Below are 20,611 nucleotides of genomic sequence, written 5' to 3' on the forward strand. Positions count from 1 at the left end.
AAATTCAAAAAATCAAGTTTTTGGTTTTTTATTTATATCTTTTTCAAAAAAAAATTTTTTATACGAAATTTGGTGAAAACTTACCTTATTATGTCCCAAATACACTGTATTTTATTTGATTAAAAATATTTATTTTTTCGCCTTATTTTCACTTAATATCAAAAAAGCACCCTAATTTTCAATCGAAAATTCTGACGTCAAAATATCAGCTTTTTTCAAAAAGTTTGGGGACTTTTTGTTCGTTGAAATATCTACTTTCTGATGGTGTAAAAAAAATATACATTACTATAGGAAATGTTCTCAGAAAATGCAAAAAATTTAAAAAAACCCAATTGTATTTATTGTCGATTCTCTTCTTGCTAGACTCCACTATAACGATTCAAAGCTGATTTTTTTATTTCATACACTTGCTTGTCATCTGACTTATTGCAGATTATACAAACAGATCCATCCATACTGATAATCTGAAAAGACAAAATTAAATTAATAATGCCTTCAAAGTTTTATCATGAGTATAACTAAATTTGTTTGTATAAAATAAACGAAATTACTATTTTTTATTCTTGTACTAAAATATCATTCAATTTTAATTTTTTAGGTTATGTTATGTTAAACATACTATTTATGAAAGAAAATATTACTATTTTTATTTTAAAGTTGATTAATATAGATTAAAATACAGATTGTATTTACCTTGCTATGTAGATTCCAAACGATTTTTTGAATAAAGTAAATTTCTCACAATTCACTTAGAGTAACTGAGCCTGCACGTGTATTTTTAAAAACGATGTTGTACACTGCTCTGTATCTCGAATACTGGCTAACAGTTTTTACAGCTGCTACGAAATAGCAGGTATGTAGTAAGGCCCAGACCCTCCTAGGTCCGTCCCCACTTCTCTATGAAATAACTTACAATGGGCTAAAATTTACCGAAGGTCACTCAGGTATATAAATTATCTTAAAACAGCAGTAAATAGACATCTACAAATATTATTTAAATAAGATTCTACAACTTTTTCAAAATATTGTAGATGTCTTATTAAATATTAACTTTATTAACTTATTTGTTTGTTAATTATTGAAGTATATTTTAATTTGCAACTTTTTCATTTATCAATAAAACATGAAATATTACGTTTTTTTGAGTAATTAAAGTGTAAATTTTAATAAATACCTCAAAATTGTACATAATGATATTAAATTTTTTTTCGAATTTGGGTTTTTTTCAATTTTTTCCATTTTCTGAGAACATTTCCTATAGTTATGTATATTTTTTTTTTACACCATCAGAAAGTAGATATTTCAACGAACAAAAAGCCCCCAAACTTTTTGAAAAAAGCTGATATTTTGACGTCAGAATTTTCGATTGAAAATTAGGATGCTTTTTTGATATTAAGTGAAAATAAGGCGAAAAAATAAATATTTTTAATCAAATAAATTACAGTGTATTTGGGACATAATAAGGTAAGTTTTCACCAAATTTCGTATAAAAAAATTTTTTTTTGAAAAAGATATAAATAAAAAACCAAAAACTTGGTTTTTTGAATTTTTCACCCAAATTTTGAGGTTATGTGAAAAAATTGCAAATACAAAAGTTGTAGATCTTTTTATTACCTACTACTTTGCCATTTAACTTTTTCGCATAGGACGTGTAGATTAGCCGGAAATCAAGATAAACCATTTTTTACCCTTAAAAGCTCACCCCCTCCCACTTCCCGAACTCGGATCGACCGTAATTTATTTTTCCTTTTATTTTGATCATATTCCCCTCCTTTTCCAATGGGTTTCATTCTATTGTAATTTTTAGGCACTGGTCTAATATGTTATATTTGTAATATAGAATGAAATAATAAAATCCTTTGATAAACAAGAGAAGTAGAATCGCGCACATTATTCAGAAAATATCTGTCCATTTTCAACGATGACTTTAAAAAGCCAGTTTCTTAATTACACTTTATTGTAGAGAAAACTCTGTACTTACTTATAAAACTTTTTCACACATTTGTCATACTACCTGAAAGTATTCTTCCAGGTTTTCCAATAAAGTGTAAAATATTTTCTACAACCATATTCATTTAAAAATGCAGTATTGTTAACGAATTCAGCAAAGCCGGTGATGCACTGGCGACTCCTCTGGTGTTGCAAATGTCCATAGGCGACGGTGACTGCTTTCCATCAGGTAGCCCGTCTGCCTTATCGTTAGGTTAAATATATAAAAAAAGTAATTCAGCTTTATAGAAATAACCACATTATTAACAAACATAAGTAGCTTTTATATATTTACAATTGATGTATTATTGCCATCGACCTCATAGCGACTAACATTTCTCGTTTGCTTTTAGTGATACGTTACTACTAAAGGATTACTTGGCCTGCAACATGAAACATGTCTTGTCGCATACATCTACATAATCATGACATTGCTTGGTAGGTTAGGAGTGGTATAGAAAATGCAAACATGTGAATCCACTTCTCAGTAAGAAGCTATTTCTGTAGGTAGAAATAGTTGTTCATTGTAAAACAGTTTTAGATGAACGTACATTGTATTACTAATAATTTATATGAGCAATGTGTTTATTGTTTGGAGTAAGTAATTAGTACATATTTATTAGGTATACCTTTAGTTAGTTTTAATTATGATATTTTTTAAAGTTTATTGAAATATATCGCTGTAACCTAATTAAGTAAAAGTAGCGTATGTGTGTGTGTAAACACAGTACCTATGTCATACTTAGCCAACATTATTGTATCTTAATAGCACAAATTGCAAAGTGGATGTATTTTAAACTTATTTTATATTCAGCCTTGTGTGTTTCTTACCTCTTTGGGACGAGACTATCAAGTAACTATAGCAAAATTATAGTTTGCTAAACTTTAGTGGTGCAGCGTAAAAATACAATTTTATAACGCTAAATAATTTGTAAAAATGAAATGTTCCTAAAATATTGGTACTTAGTCAGTGTAATTTCAACTTTACACTATAATTTAAATCTTTACACTTTGAGCAATGTAATTTAATGAATAGGACTAATGCGTGTTCTAACTTAGTTTTTAATATGGAGACAGATAGCCAACGTCTTTTTACTCGTATTCGTGGAAGCACGTCGATAAGTTTGTTCATAAATCCCTATATGTACAGATACAGGGGTCTGACACCGTTACTCCTATATGCACAAAAAATTTAAATATAGTAGGTACATATTAATAAAAATAAAATTTCAAAAAATATATATTTTTAAATTTAAAATGTCAAGTGCCAATCAATTGCCTAAGAATTTAATGGATGCCCGCAAACAAAATGTTTGGCAAAAAATGTCAGTAATAATCTTTTACATTGCTGGGCATCCGGTGGAGTGAGTGCCTTAACGGTAAAAGTTGGTAAAACGTAAAGAATGGTCCTAAATAAATGTAAAAAGGAAGGCTGATTTGGATAAAAAGTTAGGCTATTCGAAAAGCTATCAAAATTGCCTCAAGCAAAATTTGAAAGGCTGCATTCGTTTTGATATAAATTAACATAAAGTTTAATACTCGTACGTATTTTACACTCAATCGTGCCGATGATGGCGTGACGATGAGAAAGTGTAAATAAACGTGAATATTTTTTTCTTAAACTTCAATGAGAGTTTTGAAGAGCAGCGGAAATACTTGTTATTGAAACATTCTATAATATTCGAAGTAGTCTAACAATATGAGGTACATACCTACAGATTGACGGTGTTTTGCAAGGCTTCTTTGTTTTATTTGCATTTTATTGCAACAAATGAATGGAGATCTACCTCTAAATCTGTCTACAGACATTTTAATATCTGTGTGTTTTATGTGTAATGTTGTTTATATGATCCCTATTTTTTGTATTCAATATTTCATATATTTTAATGTATATGTACCTATATGTAGCAATATAAGTAGAAACTACCTGAGTGCATTTTGTGTGGTAGTTGCATACTAACTATTATAAATTAATACTTACATGTACCTACAGTTACAATTCTTATATGGAGCTACAGCTCCATAATACATTATGGTAGGTATTTTAACATCGCATTAATTTGTTAAAATCACAACGGGCTGTAGTTCCAGATTCTAATAGATAGTACAATTAGTCCTTTTCTATAATAAGTATAGTAACAGGTATATGTTGAAATGTCTAAGAGTAGAAGAACCAGTCTATTTAAAATCAGTAGCTTATTATATTGTTGCGAAAACTTTTACAAAACAATTCTATATTGCTTACTTATATTGACTGCGATGTGGAAATACCTTTTGACATAACAATTTATATTACGATTGTTATATAACAATACCTACATCTAACAGAAATTATGTAAAACCTTATGTAGATTACCCATATGATTAGAAGAGTAATGTAATTCAATAGATTATATCTGTTGTCTTAGCTGATATTTCCTTTACAATATGTTAAGATTTAAATGCTTTGCATTATTTTGTTAAGTAAAATGTTATAAAATGTGCTACGCGCTTTAACTTTTCTATTTGTTATTACTTAATTATAATTGTAGTAGAATTAAGTTAAAATAAATTCCTTCGCCAAAATATTTTGTTGGTCCATATTTATTTGCATAGCAATGAGATCTGATATTTAAGTTTCATAAGATACTTACTCGATTAAAATTAGCCTACAAGTATGTGTACTTAACTACATTTTTTCTACATAATAATACTTATAATACTGTGTTGTGCCAAATTTTAATGCATCATGTGTTTTTTTTTTTAAATAAATGTGATTTATAAAAATAATGTTTTTTATTACTAGATTTAACTAGTCTAAAGCACCTATGTGACTGTCTGAGTGACTGACTGATCATAACTGTACCTATTCAGGTATTAGAAATACTAAAATACATCTTTTTTTTTACAAATTATTAAAACCTTTTATAAAGAAAAGATTACAATGATCAGATGTTGATTCTTCGACAATCTCAGTATGCTGACACTGAGACATTTATCTCTTAAAATAATTAGGGATCAAACTATAATAAACAATACAAAATTACAGTAATCAAATTAATACAAGGTAGGCCTTAAATGCATTTTAAACGAAGTATTCTCAATTACCATAGTAATTCCATACAACCTTTTTATGCAAATTCACTCTGAAGTGGAAATAAAAAGGGTTTGTTTATTGAACTCTAGCAAATTGACCTTCATAACGTAAAGTTTAAGAGCACTACTAAAGCGTTTTGTAATTTTTAGGTATAAGATTATGCACAAAAATAGGATCAAAATAGGACATTCACTTAGGAGCATTTTATTTTTTGCCTGAAATTGGTATTTAGAAATAAAAACACAAAAACTTGAATATCTCGAAAATAAATCACTATCGGCTAGGGTACTTAATGACAAAACCTATTGCAAATGAGCTCTAATTTAACCCCTCCAAGGGAATGTATCGAATTTTCAGTAACCCTGTATAAATCGATAACATCTACAGTATTCATAACCGAAACCTAAGGCATATAAAGTTCTTAATAACATTATTATTGTATATATAAAACATTATGAATATCTGATAAATACATAGCTGACATAAATGGAACAGGTAAACGGATTACGGAATTGCCGGTCCTAATTGAGGTCAATGCCAATATTTTGTGGGTATATCGATCTCTTTAATGAGATGGACTTCATGGTGAGGCAATAGGCAGATATTATTAGTATTATAAAACAATAAAGACTAAAGTCATGATGTTTTAGCATAAAACGTGCATAGCAAGGCACTTGGTAATTTGTACAAAATTTGCAACACCCATAGGCCAATTAAGTAATCTACCTACAAGACTAACGAGCTCTACGGCCAAGTGCCAATTATTATTTTATCATGAATATTTGTACAAATTACTCTGCCTTACTCCAGTAACTAATTTAACACCAGAAGTTACAATGTTGGCGGTATTCGTTGTGTTTGCTGCAATATGGATTCCAGAAGTAAGTTGTCCAAATGTCCAGACTTGCTAATTTTAAGTAGGTAGGTATTCAACCACTTCGTGGTGCCTCCAAAAAAGGATACAAAAATTATTTTCTAAATACAAATCATACAATAATACTCGTACATACATAGACTTACTTAAGTAGATATTTCTTGGCAGACGTAAGTGTATGGTATATTTTCATAATTAATGTAGATTTATGTGGAGCACATGTGGAACTGGTGCAGCTGTTAGGTACCATTTGTACCATAATAAAAAGACATCAATGTAGGTTACGTTAATGTCTTTTGTCCCTGTAGTTCCGGGAGTAGAATAGGGCTACGGTATCTCCTGCCTGTCGTAGGAGGCGACTAAAAGGGGGCTTCCGGGGTTGCGGACGGCAAGACTGGGAGCTCGAACCGTCCAGCAAGCGAACCCGGGAAGGACGGCGGTATGTGTGGTCGCATACCGTCGTAAACACTACATGGTGTGGGAGGAGCGAAAACTGCTCCCCCAGGGTAGAGTCCGTTGGGCATCGCGCTTGGAGAGCTCCGGTTGTGTTCCGTTGGAGATCCCGGAGTTCTCCAACAAGCGTTGAGGACGGCCACCGGGGGGGTTTTAGTGCGGTAAAAATCCCACATAACCCGGCGTCGCTCCCACGTCGTCGGGTACCTTTTGAAGGTTTCCCCCTCGAGAAAAAAAAAAAAAGGTTACGTTAATGTGTTATAGGGTTATTGCTTTAATATTAACCTTTCTGAGATATAAGCAATACTCAGAAGCTGGATGCCTATTTTTTATCCAGGAAAGCCAGTGAAGTTGGCGTAAACAATGTGATAAGAGGAAACCGAAACTCGAAAGCTGGTTTACTCGGTTATTGCACTATTATACATTTAAAATCCAACATCTATCGACAGGTCCGGGCTGCCCATGGCCATTTCAGCAACATGTCGCACGAGTTCACCACGCCGCCGGACGAGATCGGGCCCATGCTGCCCGATGACATCCAGGCCTCTACGGTGATAGCCGGCCTCATGCCAGACTCCTTCGGCGAAATGTTCAATTTTTTAGATGGAGATAGCTTTGGGATTGGTTTGTATTACTCACTAGGTACCTACATACCTATACATCGAAAAAGTGATGTGTAAGAAGTATGAAAGTTAATTATAAGTTTTATTTAAGTTGAAGTTTAAAATTGGTCAGTAAAACTTTATGAAATTGTAATGGTAAACTAGTAACTTAGTACCCAGGCTACCTAATAAGTGGTAAATGGTCACTACCCTCTACCTCTAGCGGCTTACTGGGCGGAAGGGGCGGTCCGCCTCGGGCCTGCGATCCTGGGGGGCCTCCAAACACAGGGTCGTCAGAACCAAACAATCTATGAAATGTGTATCTGTCAGCGAAAAAAAAGAGTCACCGAATCACAGACGAACTTTTTACACTGGGGGCCTCCATTCAACATTCCGCCCCGGGCCTCCGACGACCTTATTCCGCTAATATTACTACCGCTAGTGTTAAATAAATCGGGAAAGGAATTAAGAGATCCTAGGTGAATTTGATTAAGTACAAACTATTCCTGTTTTGAGACAGAATAGATGATGAACATATTGTGTCCAACCATGAAACTCCATGCGTTACTACCTGTATTATTTTAACGTATCTTCTTAAGGACCTATGCACGAGTTCGTGTACGGTTGGCAAGCGATAGTCAACACAATGAGTATGAAGAACAACGTGGAGGTCCGGAAGCGCGCTGGTCTGCAGCGGTTCGCGCTGGCCGGCATTAACGGTATCACCCTCATATCGCATATCGGCGCTACGGAAATCATGATAAATGGAACCAGGACATACTGCTTCGGAGGTGTGTCCAGGCCACCAGGCAGACGAAGTGTCATTTGCAAGGTCTCTCATGATATATTATTTTAATCCTAATTAAATATGTTATTTTATATTTTAATAGAAGGCAAAAATACCTATCTCTTCAAGATGATATTTATAAGAACGTTCTTACCTACCTACTACATGCTATATTATGTTTGGATATACGGATCTAATGTAATTATGTATGTATTTGTATGAAATACCTAAGCGATTTAGAACAGCCGAAGTCTAATTAGGTAGGTAATAAACAATAAATAAGACGATAATCATTTTAACACAACTTTAATGTACCTAACAGGTGATTTTATCGTAGTAATTGTCTACTTAAGACTACGACGTAAAACTACTGTGTTGAATAAATAAAAAGGAAGCATATCTCTGATGATGGATCCGGTAATTTACTTACCTTGATTTGCTCTTCTATATAATTGATTTTAGGGCGCAATGTATCAAGAAGGTAGATTTACCTGTAAGGTGCCATATCTCCGCTACCCTACCGTGCTGGGGTATCATTATTGCATTGACAAGTATGCCGCTGTGAATACATTGGATGGGACTTATAAGAGTAAGAACTTGTAAGCACTAACTAAAAACTTAACATGGAGCTGTAAACCTTCATAATTATGTTAGCAATTAGTTAACTATGAGTGAAGGTCTGTTAAGGCCTGGAGCGTATTCTGCCACGTTGCTCCGATGAGGAGAGGTGGTGCTCGGTGGAGGGTGGTACGAATTAGCGGCTAACCGGAGGGGGAAGTTTAAAAACTGCCCATGAGAGCTTCGACATAATTTAGGTAACTAACGCTATCCAAAGGTACCTTTGATAGATAGAAGCCGACGGCGCCATGTATAGTTTTTATTTTGTGGCTATATGTTAAAGTAACCGCACATATAATATTCCCGCTATGGGTCACCCGTCTAACTCCTGACTTGGCTCGACGTTGCTAAACTGTAGTCAAAGCAAAATAAAGACACATATTAGCGCGCACCACATTAAAGATATAATCTTATTTATTATCGTCTTTTAGCTACATATTGTGCTCGTGGAGAATCAGTACCGAAGTTCCATTATGACTATATCTGCGAACGAAGAGATATAAAAATAAAACGTATGAACTTAACGGACCCGAACGAGAGATTTAATATACGGAATCCAGTGGTACGCAGGGCGGAGTACTATAGAGCCCCTTACGATATCCTAAAAGCATGTCCGGATTGGTAAGGTTTTCAGTTAAGATGAATTAATAACCACAAAAACAATATCAAACTTTCCTTGAGATGTATAATGCTTCTGAATTCATTATTTTATCGTTCATAGAACATAAAAAATACATTAAAAAGCTTGTCTTATCTCAATGTACCTAGTACCTATATAGGTAGGTACATCCTGTCTATATTTTTCCAATCAGTGACGCACATTTCCAGTACCTTTACAAACAGCATTGTAACCGTGTAACTAGTTCTGTATTTTAATTAAACTTTCCGATTAAGCTGAGATTTATTGCCACATGGGGGTATAGATTTGTATATATAATACCTGTTATACTAAAAGACATTAATATATTAGTTTTTTCTTGCCAAGGCGTTGGTCGCGCTCAGAGCAAGATTTAAATTTTACGCCCCAAAATGTTACGTAACTACCTCATTAATTACGTTAGCATCAATGCGAGTTTTGTACTTATATCTGTCAAATTTGAAACGTACCTCCCTACCCACGACCATTGGACCATGAGTTACTGGTGCACTCCTATAAAGTACATGCTTTCTTACAGCCGCCCTGTACCGACGTACTAGGCATTCCTAATGGACGTTGCCTAATTTGAAAAAAAAATATTTATTCGAAAAATATTAGATATAAAATACATCTCATAAAATCGTCTAACTTCCAGTACTTAAATTCAAAATTTGGATTCTTCGATAAATACTTTTAAAATGTTCAATTACCAGGTACGGCTGCAATCTCCGTATTTCTCCAGAGAACATGCATCAGGAAATTCCAGTTGGCTTGTTAGATGCCAATGAGACCGCATTTGTTGGCCACGGCGGCAAGTATTGGTTGGCTCTGTATTACACACAGGTAATTATCTGATGTGCCTTATGATGCCAATGACTGTGAACAATATAGGTAGGTACTTCAAGTACGATGCTCTACCGTCAATGTAGTTCTGAGCGGTATCTTGATTCGAAGAACAAGTTGTACTAGATAAATATTTGAGACAAGATAAACTTCATGGCCACTGTCCTACCTATACCTTAGGTCACGTAGTTACCTACCCTTGCTGCTTGATTACATAAAAGAAATAGAAAAGACCATGCTATTAGACAATCAAAAATAATTGCAAGTAACAGAACATTTTATTGGTAGCTGAAAATGCAGCGTGTTACACGTTTCCATGTAAATTAATAGGTAAATAATGTATTTTGCATTGCAGCTTTCTACTTACGCGATTTATTTCCAAGCGCATGGGGAGTATCCATGGCAGTCAAACCGACCTGTGGTATCCATCGACAAGGGTAAGAGAAAAACCTTTATAAACTATTATTTCCAAACGAACATTTTTTTATTAGAATACCTAAGATATTCTTATTTATTTTTATGGAATTACCGTATGTTGTAGAAATATTGTTTATTTATTCAAAGTTATTTCGTATTTAAAAGCATAGGTACATATGATTTAGTAAATTTTAAAATTTGTCTTGCATATTATTGTGTCTACAGGTGGCATTTGGGAACAGCTATTGAAGGCAAATATAGGACCCGACATGAACTTGCATTACAACCTGAACGGAATATACAACAGATACCCAGGAGGTGTGGGGGCTCCCGACCTCATGAGGAATGATGGTCAGGTACGATATGACAAGGGATAAGGAAACAAACTATGGATATAAATAAGTATTCAGTGTGGTTGAACTCTGTTTCAATGTTCAAAAGCCACTTCTGTGGAATAAAACTTATGTTTCATACTGTAGTCATGCAGTCGTGACAAATCAATTTTACATTTGACCACCAATTTAAGAGTCCGTGGACACCAAATCTCACCCTGCCCAAAGTAGTTCAGTCTAATACATTGTTCAATAAGGCCCGGGACTAACTAGGAAAAACACGTTTTTTTCGAAAAAAACTTTTTTATTCATCAACATAATCATCATTCATCAACCGATGTTTTCTTATTTATTGTATTTTATTTTTGTATTTAAATACAGGTACAACCAGCAAACTTTAGGACAGAAAATCGAGATACAGCTCCAGAAGATATTATCATCGGCAAAACTCTTTTATCGGATGGGTCAGGTTAGTTCCTATAATAATTAATCTTATATATAAAATTCTCGTGTCACAATCACAAATGTATATTCAGTAGGTGTGAGAATCAGCTACTATCTATTTTTCATACCCCTTAGTGATACGGGTTGTTCACCCTTAACATTTTTTTTAATTATATGGCAACACAACGTTTGCCGGATCAGCTAGTAATATATGAAATGTTAATTACTTGACAACGGGTACAAAATTAATAGACTAATTTTATGTTTCAGTTGACCCTACAGGAGGACATAAATTCCTGCACGATTCACAAGTACAAGGAAATTTTGAACATGGCAAGAACTTATAATTTCACTAATAAAGAAGATAACGTTACGTTTGTGGTTTTATTTAATTTGTATAAAACACAGATTATGTTACCTATAATTATTTCATAATAAAGTAAATAAAAAATCGCATTAAAAGCTTTAAGCGAGTTTATTAGGAAGTTACTAAACTAAATATATCAATAAATGTACCTTATTTAAATATTAATAAACGAGTATTTTAGGAAGTAGTGAATACCAAAACTATATCATGTTTATCTAACTAAATCATGTCCAGAGATGTACTTGTACTTGTATTTTTATAATAATAGGCAGATAATAAGTATATCATCGCCTGCCTATACTACAGATATTTTCGCCCAGAGAATATCTTTTACACACCAACTTGGTAATTAATATATTTATAAATGGCATAATTTTATGAAAAAACACCAACCCAGACCTTTTAATATAAAATCATTATAAAATGTTGAAAAATGTTTTGTGATTTCGATTTCGATAAGTTGATATATTTTTAAATTTTCCCGCCATATATAGATTTCGTCCAGAAATGTTTTGAATAAAAGCTATAAAGTTACACTTCAGATATTTAATACATACAACATTATTGAATAAATTTAAATTTATTGCATAAATAGTATTCATCAGAACAAAACTTTAATATACGATCCTACAACCATAACAATTTTGGTCGGCATTATTATAAACATCATTCAAATAATTCAATTTAATAATATTATTTTATAACAAAATTAATTTACGCTTTTATGGCATATTTTTCGCCTTTTTGTCTTTTTCTTTGTTTAATTTTTGTCAATGGAAGGCTGAATGGAGAAATATCAAGGTTTTAACCAAGACCTTGACCATGTTTTTAAAAAAATACTATAGTTAGGGATGTACAATACTTAAGTTCGATTTATATTGGAAAAATCGTAATTATCGATTGGTCAATACCAACATGGATGTTTTTGTGCATATTATTACCAACTGTGTAGTTTTAACTGACTAGACAATCCGAATTCTTAAGTATTTTTTTAAGTGAAATATTTGTAATAGTTACAAATGAACGCAGTTAACCAATAGTGATAACTTTGTTCTATTATTAGATTATTTGTCTCCTTTATTTCAGTTATTATTTACGAATTTGAGCTTTTTATTATCGTACTACAAGCTATATATATTTATTCGAGAAAATAATTTAATTTGCTGTTTGCAACAAAACTAACTTCACAAAGTGATACAGTTATCATCTTTGGATTAAAACTGATATGAATGATTGTAATTTTGTAACGTATATGATAAATGATGTTCAACGTAGATTATATTTTTTTAATGGGTGAGTAAAAAAATAGTATTAAATTTCTCCAAATATAAGATTAAAAGTTACATGTTACATGATCATAAGTTATAAATATAATAAATATTTCTATGGAATATAATTTATTGCGATTTCTACTTCCAACTCTATATACAAGTGTAATTTACAATTCCATAAGAATAATTAATATTATACAAATATAATCTTCATAGAGTTGTTTAGAAATGACCAGATGAAAACAAATATTCGGAAATTTTCTATGAATTTGTGACTCCTTTTTGTCATTCAAGTGTAATATTTCCAAAAACACTACCTTTATTAAAGTGTAAAAAATACGCCTAGAATATTTCTATTTGTCCATTTACGATTTACGCTACCATACGATTTACATTTACCATTTACTCTATTATAACGGCGTGTTTGATTGAATAGCCTGAAATACGTATATGAATATAATCCTTACATCCCATCCTTTAAATACACATATATAATATGTGATATTGCTATTATTAGGTTAAACGACTATATCCAGTGATAATTATATTGTTTTTATTAAATACTCATGTAAATTAACATTGCAAAATTTGTTGATGACAAAAAGTTTCGTTAACCGATTATATATTTACGACATCGATGTTGAGTACAGTATAGCAACATCGATAGTTCGACATTTTAACTTATAACATCAAAGATTATCGACCGACATCCCTAATGTATGACGTCTACGTAAGTTGTCTATGTATGTTGTAGTGCATTTGTGCATGTAGTCTCTTCTGTATACATAACAAAAGGTGTATACGAGTATAATCAATAAATCAATATGTATGTATCCAGACGCCGTATCCCTCAATAGTCGTGTGTCCGAGGATTCCGATTTATTCTTTGTTACAAAGATAGTGTTTTGTTGCGTAGAAGTGCCGGAGTTCGACTCTCACAACTTTGCAGTCCAGAAGACGAGCTTGCAGTAGTCGGTTGCCGGCTCCCACCGAGATTTTTACAATTACGTCTTATCAAGACCGTACGTATCTTTTTTTTTATTTTATTTTATAATATAGGAGTAGCAGACGAGCATGCAGTCCACCTGATGGTAAGTTGCTACTGCCGCCCATGGACATCTGTAATCAATCCCAGACAGGATTAGATATTCCTGTCTGAGGTCGGCCACAGATGCGCCGCTACCCCTGAGGAGTAAGCTGGAACGCCTCGGAAAAGTATGTCTCCCTTACCACACCCTTCAAACCGGAACACAGCAGCGTCTAACACTGCTGTTAGTAGGTAGAAATAGGTGTGGTGGTGCCGCCGGAGTCGAACCACAATGGGTTCTACCACCTTCAAAACTATCTAACTATCAATATCACATTATTCTCGTTTTCTCGATTTCATTGATCCTTTCTATGGCCCTTATCAGAAAGTCCTCTGACTGATTTTATGAAATATCTTATTCTAAGCTCTAAGGAAATCTTTACTTCCAGCCGAAGACACTGATCTCCGCCACACAGTATAATGGGAATCTTCGAGCATCTTAATGAGTGGTTCGATTAAATACGTAATACTGCATTAAAAACAATTTGCGAATATGGATCAGTTCAACCAGTTACTGCAAGAGATTGCCTTAACTACCTATGAAGTCGGTTCATCATGGTGGGTTGAAATCACCCATGTCAGTATCAATAATTTTTATGTGCGGCCTCAAGCGTACATCACATATTTGCCAGCCCTACAAGCTCGAGGGGAACGCGTTGACCCATACGATATAAATTTAGAAGATATTGTCATATACAAATCTAAATCTCAGAAACACTATGTGCGCGGGAAAATTTTATCAAAGGAGGGTGAAGTCCCTAATACAACATTTAAACTGTTTGCTGTTGACATTGGATGCACTGAAGATTCTGTGCCTGTAAGACGAATGTGGAGGCCAAACTATGAATGTGAGATTCCACCTTTGGCAACTTTATGCCGGCTAGCAGACCACAGACCATCATCATGGTTAGATGCAGAGATATCATCCCAGTGGAGATACACTAAAGGAGAACTTGCTCGTATATTTATTGTGAAGAACACACCAGATTGTCTCGTCATTGAACTATATAATACATTCCCAGAAGGCATCTCTACAAGGGCTGATCTTTCTGCGCAATATATTTCGCGCATTCATCGTAGGAACTAAAGATAAAAATATGTCTCTTCAGGAATCATATTGTTATATTGATGTATATTTTATGTATTAGTGTTTTTGTTGTTTGGTGTATATTGTTAAATAAAATCTGATAGATGATGAAAGGGAATAGATAGAAGGGTTAGTGCAATAGGATTGTGCAACTCGGTCAACTTAATTAAGACTTGGCTGGAATGCTGTGTCCTTCTGAATCTCTTTATAGGGCCGTGTGCATGTGTGATACATAAAATGTAATATCTTAGGGATTTTGCTTATTTTTATTTAAAGAATACTGTTACTGTTATTTTTATTCTAATAATTACATATTAAGATAAAAATAATTGTTAACTATAAGATATTTTTGTTTGCTATGGTTCAAATAGATGATGACACCTGGACGAACAAAGTCATGGTGTTGGTTCCTCCTTACTTCTGGCTCAATAATTAAAAATTTGTGGAACTACTGAGTAAGAACCTTAAAATTAACAGTATTTAAACAAAGTGGAAGTAGTTAATGTCCTTTATTAGCATTCAATTTATTGAACTTTACAGTCCACACATTTTACATTTAATATTGCTTATTTGATTTATGTATTTCAATGTTTTAGAATGATAACAAAGATTCATATTATATTGTTGATAATTGAAAAAAAGATATATTGTAGAGATTGCTAAATATTTTTGTATGCTCAAAATAAAAAATGTAGAAAAAATACCAAGTTTATTTTCAAATAATGTACCTTTTTTATTAGTATTGATTAATAAATGTAGCATCTAGTGGTGCATTATGATATCAACATAGAATTAATGTATAATTCTAAGTGGTTACATATATATTTTGTGAGATGTAGCAAGTATTGCAATATACTCACAATAAAAATGATGTCAGCCATTAACTGGGAGTAAGCATTATGCAGTTGTCTGCTTCTTCATTTATATTTAACTGTTCACAAGTAACCTACAATATGTCATAGAGGCATAAGTGTAGTTTACACGAGGGGTTCACATCAGGCCATTCAGTCAGTGGCTGACAATATATTTGGTTTGCTTTTAGTTCATACCTCACCACAATAATCTGTCTTCTTCCACTGCTCATCTCTTTGAGAGGCTATGTATATATCATCCAATATTTAATAAAAAACCTCTTTAACTTTCATAAATATATTCTATTTTATGTCTGTGGTTAATTCTATATCTAAGAAAATATATTTTATATAACAGATATAATGGTTGTTTAATATTAGAGTAGTGTTTATTTCACTTTATATCTGTGATGAATATGTGTTTATTGAGGCCAGGTATTGAGTCAAGTTGACCGGTTTGTTAAGTTTACTATGTAATCTAGCATGTATCACATAATATTTTATTGGTTTCATCAATTGTTCAGAATTAATAATTATAAAATTTAAATACCTACCTACATAATATTGTTAAAACTATAATAGCAAATTAATTTTCAAAATAATGAAATATATTAAATATTATTCCTATTATTGAACAGTGTTTTTTATTATTCCCCATCACTTCAATTCTCACATAAAATAACTTGTTTAACATATCTAATATGATACACTATATTTAGTTAATAAATAATGGATAATTTGTTAAGTAGCAATGAAATATTATTTATTCACTCAACAATTTTATAAAATATTGCTACTTAGGTTAAAATGAGACATTCATTTTTAATAGATGTATGGGGGCAGTATTCTTTTTTCGAATACTGCCACAGAATCAGTACAATCACTAAGAAAAAGATTCTAGCAAGGAACTTTAAAGGGCTAAAGATATTTTCAGCACGCCAGTTTAAAGGGTTAAAAATATAAACCAGGTAGTAGTAATAAAGTGCAAGTTAATGTGACAAATCTACTTAAAATTACAAGAATGTAACAAGTGTAGAAATACCTAGTTTATAGTTTGTAATGATGTTAACTAGTATCTGATATCATTTGTGTAACCCCACCTGTCCATTTTTGTTTTTAAATAGGACCAGACCACACCGGACCGTTCCTGATGCTATTCTTTCTTATTACATTATATTTTATTCATTTTAGTTATAAAAATAATAATACTTAAAATATTGCTATGGGCTACCATCAAAGTATTGATAGTAATAGATTTAACAAAGGATCATTAAAAATGTTAATAAGAATTTCATTACCTACATTCAATTATTATATTATAATTTTAATTATGATCGACACAATGAAATTCAATTTACTAAAAGGTGTATTAGGAGAAAATATTCAAATTGATTGCATTCAGGATATATAAAAATATAAGGCAATTGAAAGTTCAATCTTATGGAAGCTAATAAGCTAAGAACTACGGGACTTTCAAAGGAAAGATTTTCTGGTAGAACCAGTGGTCGCTGGTATGTGTGGTCGCATACCTTTGTGCACACCAGACCGAGTGGCGAGCGTCATGCTCACCTGGGTGGAGCCCGACAGGGCAACGCGCTAAGAGGATTCCGGTTGCGTTCCTTTGGAGATCCCGGAGTCCTCTACGTAATTACATGTATATGTACATAACTCCATAGTACCATGCCACCTATCTGTATTAAAACTTAGGTTTAGATGCAGCAAATACAGCCCACCTGATGGCAAATAGGTGTCCCATGGAAATCTAAAGATTATGATCTGATAAAGTTAGAGTCCCAACTCAACTTGGCCACAATGGCTCTGCTAATAGTGCTACCCCTGAGGACTAAGTAAGAACACCTTTATAAGTATGTCCCCATTATGATACATTTCAAATCAACAAATCATAGCAGCGCTTGACACTGCTATTATCAGGCAGAAATGGTGAGGTAGAGTTGCTTTTGTAGTTAAACCATAAAGAATCCTATCAAATTCTAAACTTCACATTCGATCTCGCGTACAATGCTCCAATTCAATTTGAGGTTGACAACAGATATAAATTTTGTGACAAACCATCAGGAAAAGTGCACACTTATTTGCTATTAAATAAAGCATGTGGATATAATAAGCACTCTGCCTTAGGTCGGGTTGGACGCAATATCCCCTGAATATTACATGGAAACATGTGGAAGTATTAGAATATCATTGATAGACCACATCCAAAAAGCATTAATGCTAATAATCTCATCCCTAAAATAAATATAGTGACCAGATATGTAATGTACATTCATTCTACTGATATTTTGTTCTAGATTTTATATGATATTGATATAAAATTTAGAACAAAATGTTAGTAGTGAATAATGCTGCCTTATCTAGACTTTCAGTTCTTTATACTGTTTGTTAGAATATTCTAATGACCATGTAAACTTCAACTCTTGCCTATAATATTATAAATATAATACCTACACCAGCGTTAAATTATGTAAAAGTTACTAACATACTTTGACATTTCTTTATAAAAAACATGAGTTCTGTAGATTGGCCCAGCAGATTAAACATTTCCAGTCAAGAAAGAATCCTTCAGTATCCTAAGATCGTTTAACGTAAAGTTTAAAAGTAATAGAAAAACAAGCTACAAATGAAAAGTAAGAAAAATGCCATCCCATGTTCTGTGTTGACATTGTTGTTGTTGATATGCGTGTTGATCTCATTAGTGATCATTTGAGTTTTTGACATCCATCATTGTCGATATTGTCAAAGCTAGACAGCAAAATGTGTTTTTCTTAAATTACGTACTCGAGCTTTAAATTCATGTGAATTCAGGAAGTTGGAAAAAATAAGAATGTATAAATTCACTAAAGAGGATATTATTATGGTTAGGGAAAATTTAAATACATTTTAATTTGTATTTATACTTTGTTATTTTTTTAATATTTTCTTTGTGAATGGCGATATAATTGATATAATATAGTTTAATTAATAAACATAAAGATACGTTTTTATGTATTTCTGCTCTCTTTGTAATCTTCGTTATAGCATTATATTTAAAATTGCTATCTAATGAGGTTAATCTCGACTCATAGCTATCTTTTTATATTCTGTATGATGTATTATTGTTTATTATCTCAAATTCAATCTGTGGTTAGGCAATGGGAAAGTTCTATCGTCTGTGTACTATTGCCTGACGTATTCCTTTGTGCAATTTCCTCGGGTCGTTCATGTTAAATCCCGTTATTTCACTTTCGTAACTCATTTAACAAAGGCATTACCTATTTGCGACGGCGAAGCCAGTATATTGTAGAGCACGGCTCGAGGATCGGCCAGCTTTGTCGTACAGTGACACGGTTTCGCGGTTAACTTATTGTGATCATTTTTTTATCGATTTTAACCTTCTTGTGCAACGTATTGTTTTCATGCTGTTTATTTATTAGAGTGTACCGTTGTCGGGCGTACGAGCAGGGGATTTTCGTGTCGGAGGCCAAGCGAAGGTGCGTATTGTTCGTGGCGAGAGTTCACAGGCCCGAGAGCCGCGAGTGGAACATAAAGCCACTCATTGATAACTGCTCAAGATGTGGTCTAAAAATATCCTCATGTGATTTTATCTGTTATGCGTGTACATGTGAGTCTTTCGCTCAGGTCAGTATAAATATTATTGCATGACATAAATTATTTTCGATAATGATTCATGGCCAGCCGCCGATTTATATTCGTGACAACGGAGACTGCCCCGCGACGCATGAAACAGGTCGAGATTCCGTTCTCCAAACATAAGTGGAGTTTCTTTAACTATTTACATTTTTGGGAAATTGTGTGTTTAGTAATATGTATTACTTAGAAACTTTTATTATGGTACAACTATTATATATTCACATCAAATTAAAAATGTTATTCAGATGCAATAAGAATCTTTAAACATACTCAAAATGTAATGGATACATGTGAATCCATTCAAATTTAAAGGCACCTGATGCAGAATCTTCATTTCCCAAGACATAATAATGTGTGTAAAATTGCACACATTTAAAATTACTTAGATGGCAAGTGCAGGATCAAAAGGGCTATGAACTTGTGTCATAAATATTTTGTTTTCATAGAATCATAACTTTGATGAAATATTAGTAAATATCTCAAAGCCTTTCATGTTTTGCTACCTGCAGGTAGTTACCGTATCCTGACTAAACTGACTTATTGTATTTCAAATGACCTTATTGATAGAGATTGTGTTGCTTTTTGTATAGTCAGATCATCATGGGTTTATCAAAAGTTATTTTAATTTGTGTTTTCACTTTATCACACAAAATAAACACATTTAGGAATTAGCATATTATAAAACAAATCAGTGTTTTGTTATGATCCATGGGTCTATGCTTGCCATAAACTTCTATAATCTGTAAATGTAGTATTGTGTATATTTTAAACTGAAAAAGTTTTATTAAATGCTTATCTATCAAAATGGACAGTCAAAAACAATTTTGCCTTATCATTGTTCTGTCAAATTGTTACCATCACCATCATAAACATCAGTTTTTCAAATTCATAGAGAAAAGTGGTTAAGACTTGATAAACACATGACTTTTCCATACAGCAAGTGCATTTTGGAAAAAAGTCTTAATTTATTTCAATGTTGCTTATCATTTATTTATAGTATCATGTTGTTAATACTGTTTTTAAGATACACTGATAATTATGCACTTTTCCATTACCTAAATATAACCATGATTATGATTTAGGAAAGTTAAAAGATTATGAAATAAATGTGAAGATGTGCAAACACTTAAAAAATTCAGTTAGGACATAATCAAAGATTACTTCAAATCATAGGCATGCTCTAAACCAAAAATTTAATAGTATTTTTAGCTTAAGACCTCTGATGATC

The 20,611-nt window shown here is 32.6% G+C and overlaps 2 protein-coding genes and 2 long non-coding RNA genes across 6 annotated transcripts in view; 3 read left to right on the forward strand and 1 right to left on the reverse strand.

Annotated features, from left to right (window-relative positions):
• Positions 1-317: 317 nt before the first annotated feature.
• LOC140743747 (uncharacterized) lies at positions 318-1,744 on the reverse strand. Its single transcript, XR_012102509.1, has 2 exons — positions 694-1,744; positions 318-464 (listed from the first exon to the last, which is right to left on the reverse strand). It is a non-coding gene; the product is annotated as an uncharacterized LOC140743747 (long non-coding RNA).
• A 4,999-nt stretch (positions 1,745-6,743) lies between these two features.
• Positions 6,744-11,445, forward strand: LOC140743750 (uncharacterized). The gene is made up of 9 exons (XM_073075303.1): positions 6,744-7,016; positions 7,594-7,826; positions 8,244-8,370; positions 8,831-9,020; positions 9,750-9,879; positions 10,235-10,316; positions 10,522-10,652; positions 11,010-11,097; positions 11,343-11,445. Exons 1-9 carry the CDS (start codon positions 6,872-6,874, stop codon positions 11,417-11,419), a joined length of 1,203 nt encoding a protein of 400 aa, XP_072931404.1. The 5' UTR covers positions 6,744-6,871; the 3' UTR covers positions 11,420-11,445.
• Positions 11,446-13,446: 2,001 nt separating this feature from the next.
• On the forward strand, positions 13,447-16,370 carry LOC140743751 (uncharacterized). The gene is made up of 2 exons (XR_012102510.1): positions 13,447-13,732; positions 14,187-16,370. It is a non-coding gene; the product is annotated as an uncharacterized LOC140743751 (long non-coding RNA).
• Positions 16,371-18,877: 2,507 nt separating this feature from the next.
• Positions 18,878-20,611, forward strand: part of trc (Serine/threonine-protein kinase tricornered) — a 42,227-nt gene continuing 40,493 nt past the window's right edge. For all 3 annotated transcript variants that reach the window (XM_073075301.1, XM_073075300.1, XM_073075302.1), the window contains exon 1: positions 18,878-19,223. The gene's annotated coding sequence lies outside the window, so the exon portion shown is untranslated. The remainder of the gene's footprint in view (positions 19,224-20,611) is intronic.

The sequence above is a fragment of the Epargyreus clarus genome, unplaced genomic scaffold (assembly GCF_041222505.1).
Source record: "Epargyreus clarus isolate Ecla_fem2 unplaced genomic scaffold, WU_Ecla_fem_2.2 ptg000007l, whole genome shotgun sequence".
NCBI classification, from domain to species: Eukaryota; Metazoa; Arthropoda; class Insecta; order Lepidoptera; family Hesperiidae; genus Epargyreus; species Epargyreus clarus.

What these genes read in the sequence shown, in the direction of transcription:
- LOC140743750 (XM_073075303.1), top strand. Translation starts at nt 6,872, where the DNA reads ATGTCGCACGAGTTCACCACGCCGCCGGACGAGATCGGGCCCATGCTG. An exon ending in TGGCTCTGTATTACACACAG is followed by an intron (nt 9,880 to 10,234) that starts GTAATTATCTGA and finishes TTTGCATTGCAG; the next exon opens with CTTTCTACTTACGCGATTTA. An exon ending in TCATGAGGAATGATGGTCAG is followed by an intron (nt 10,653 to 11,009) that starts GTACGATATGAC and finishes ATTTAAATACAG; the next exon opens with GTACAACCAGCAAACTTTAG.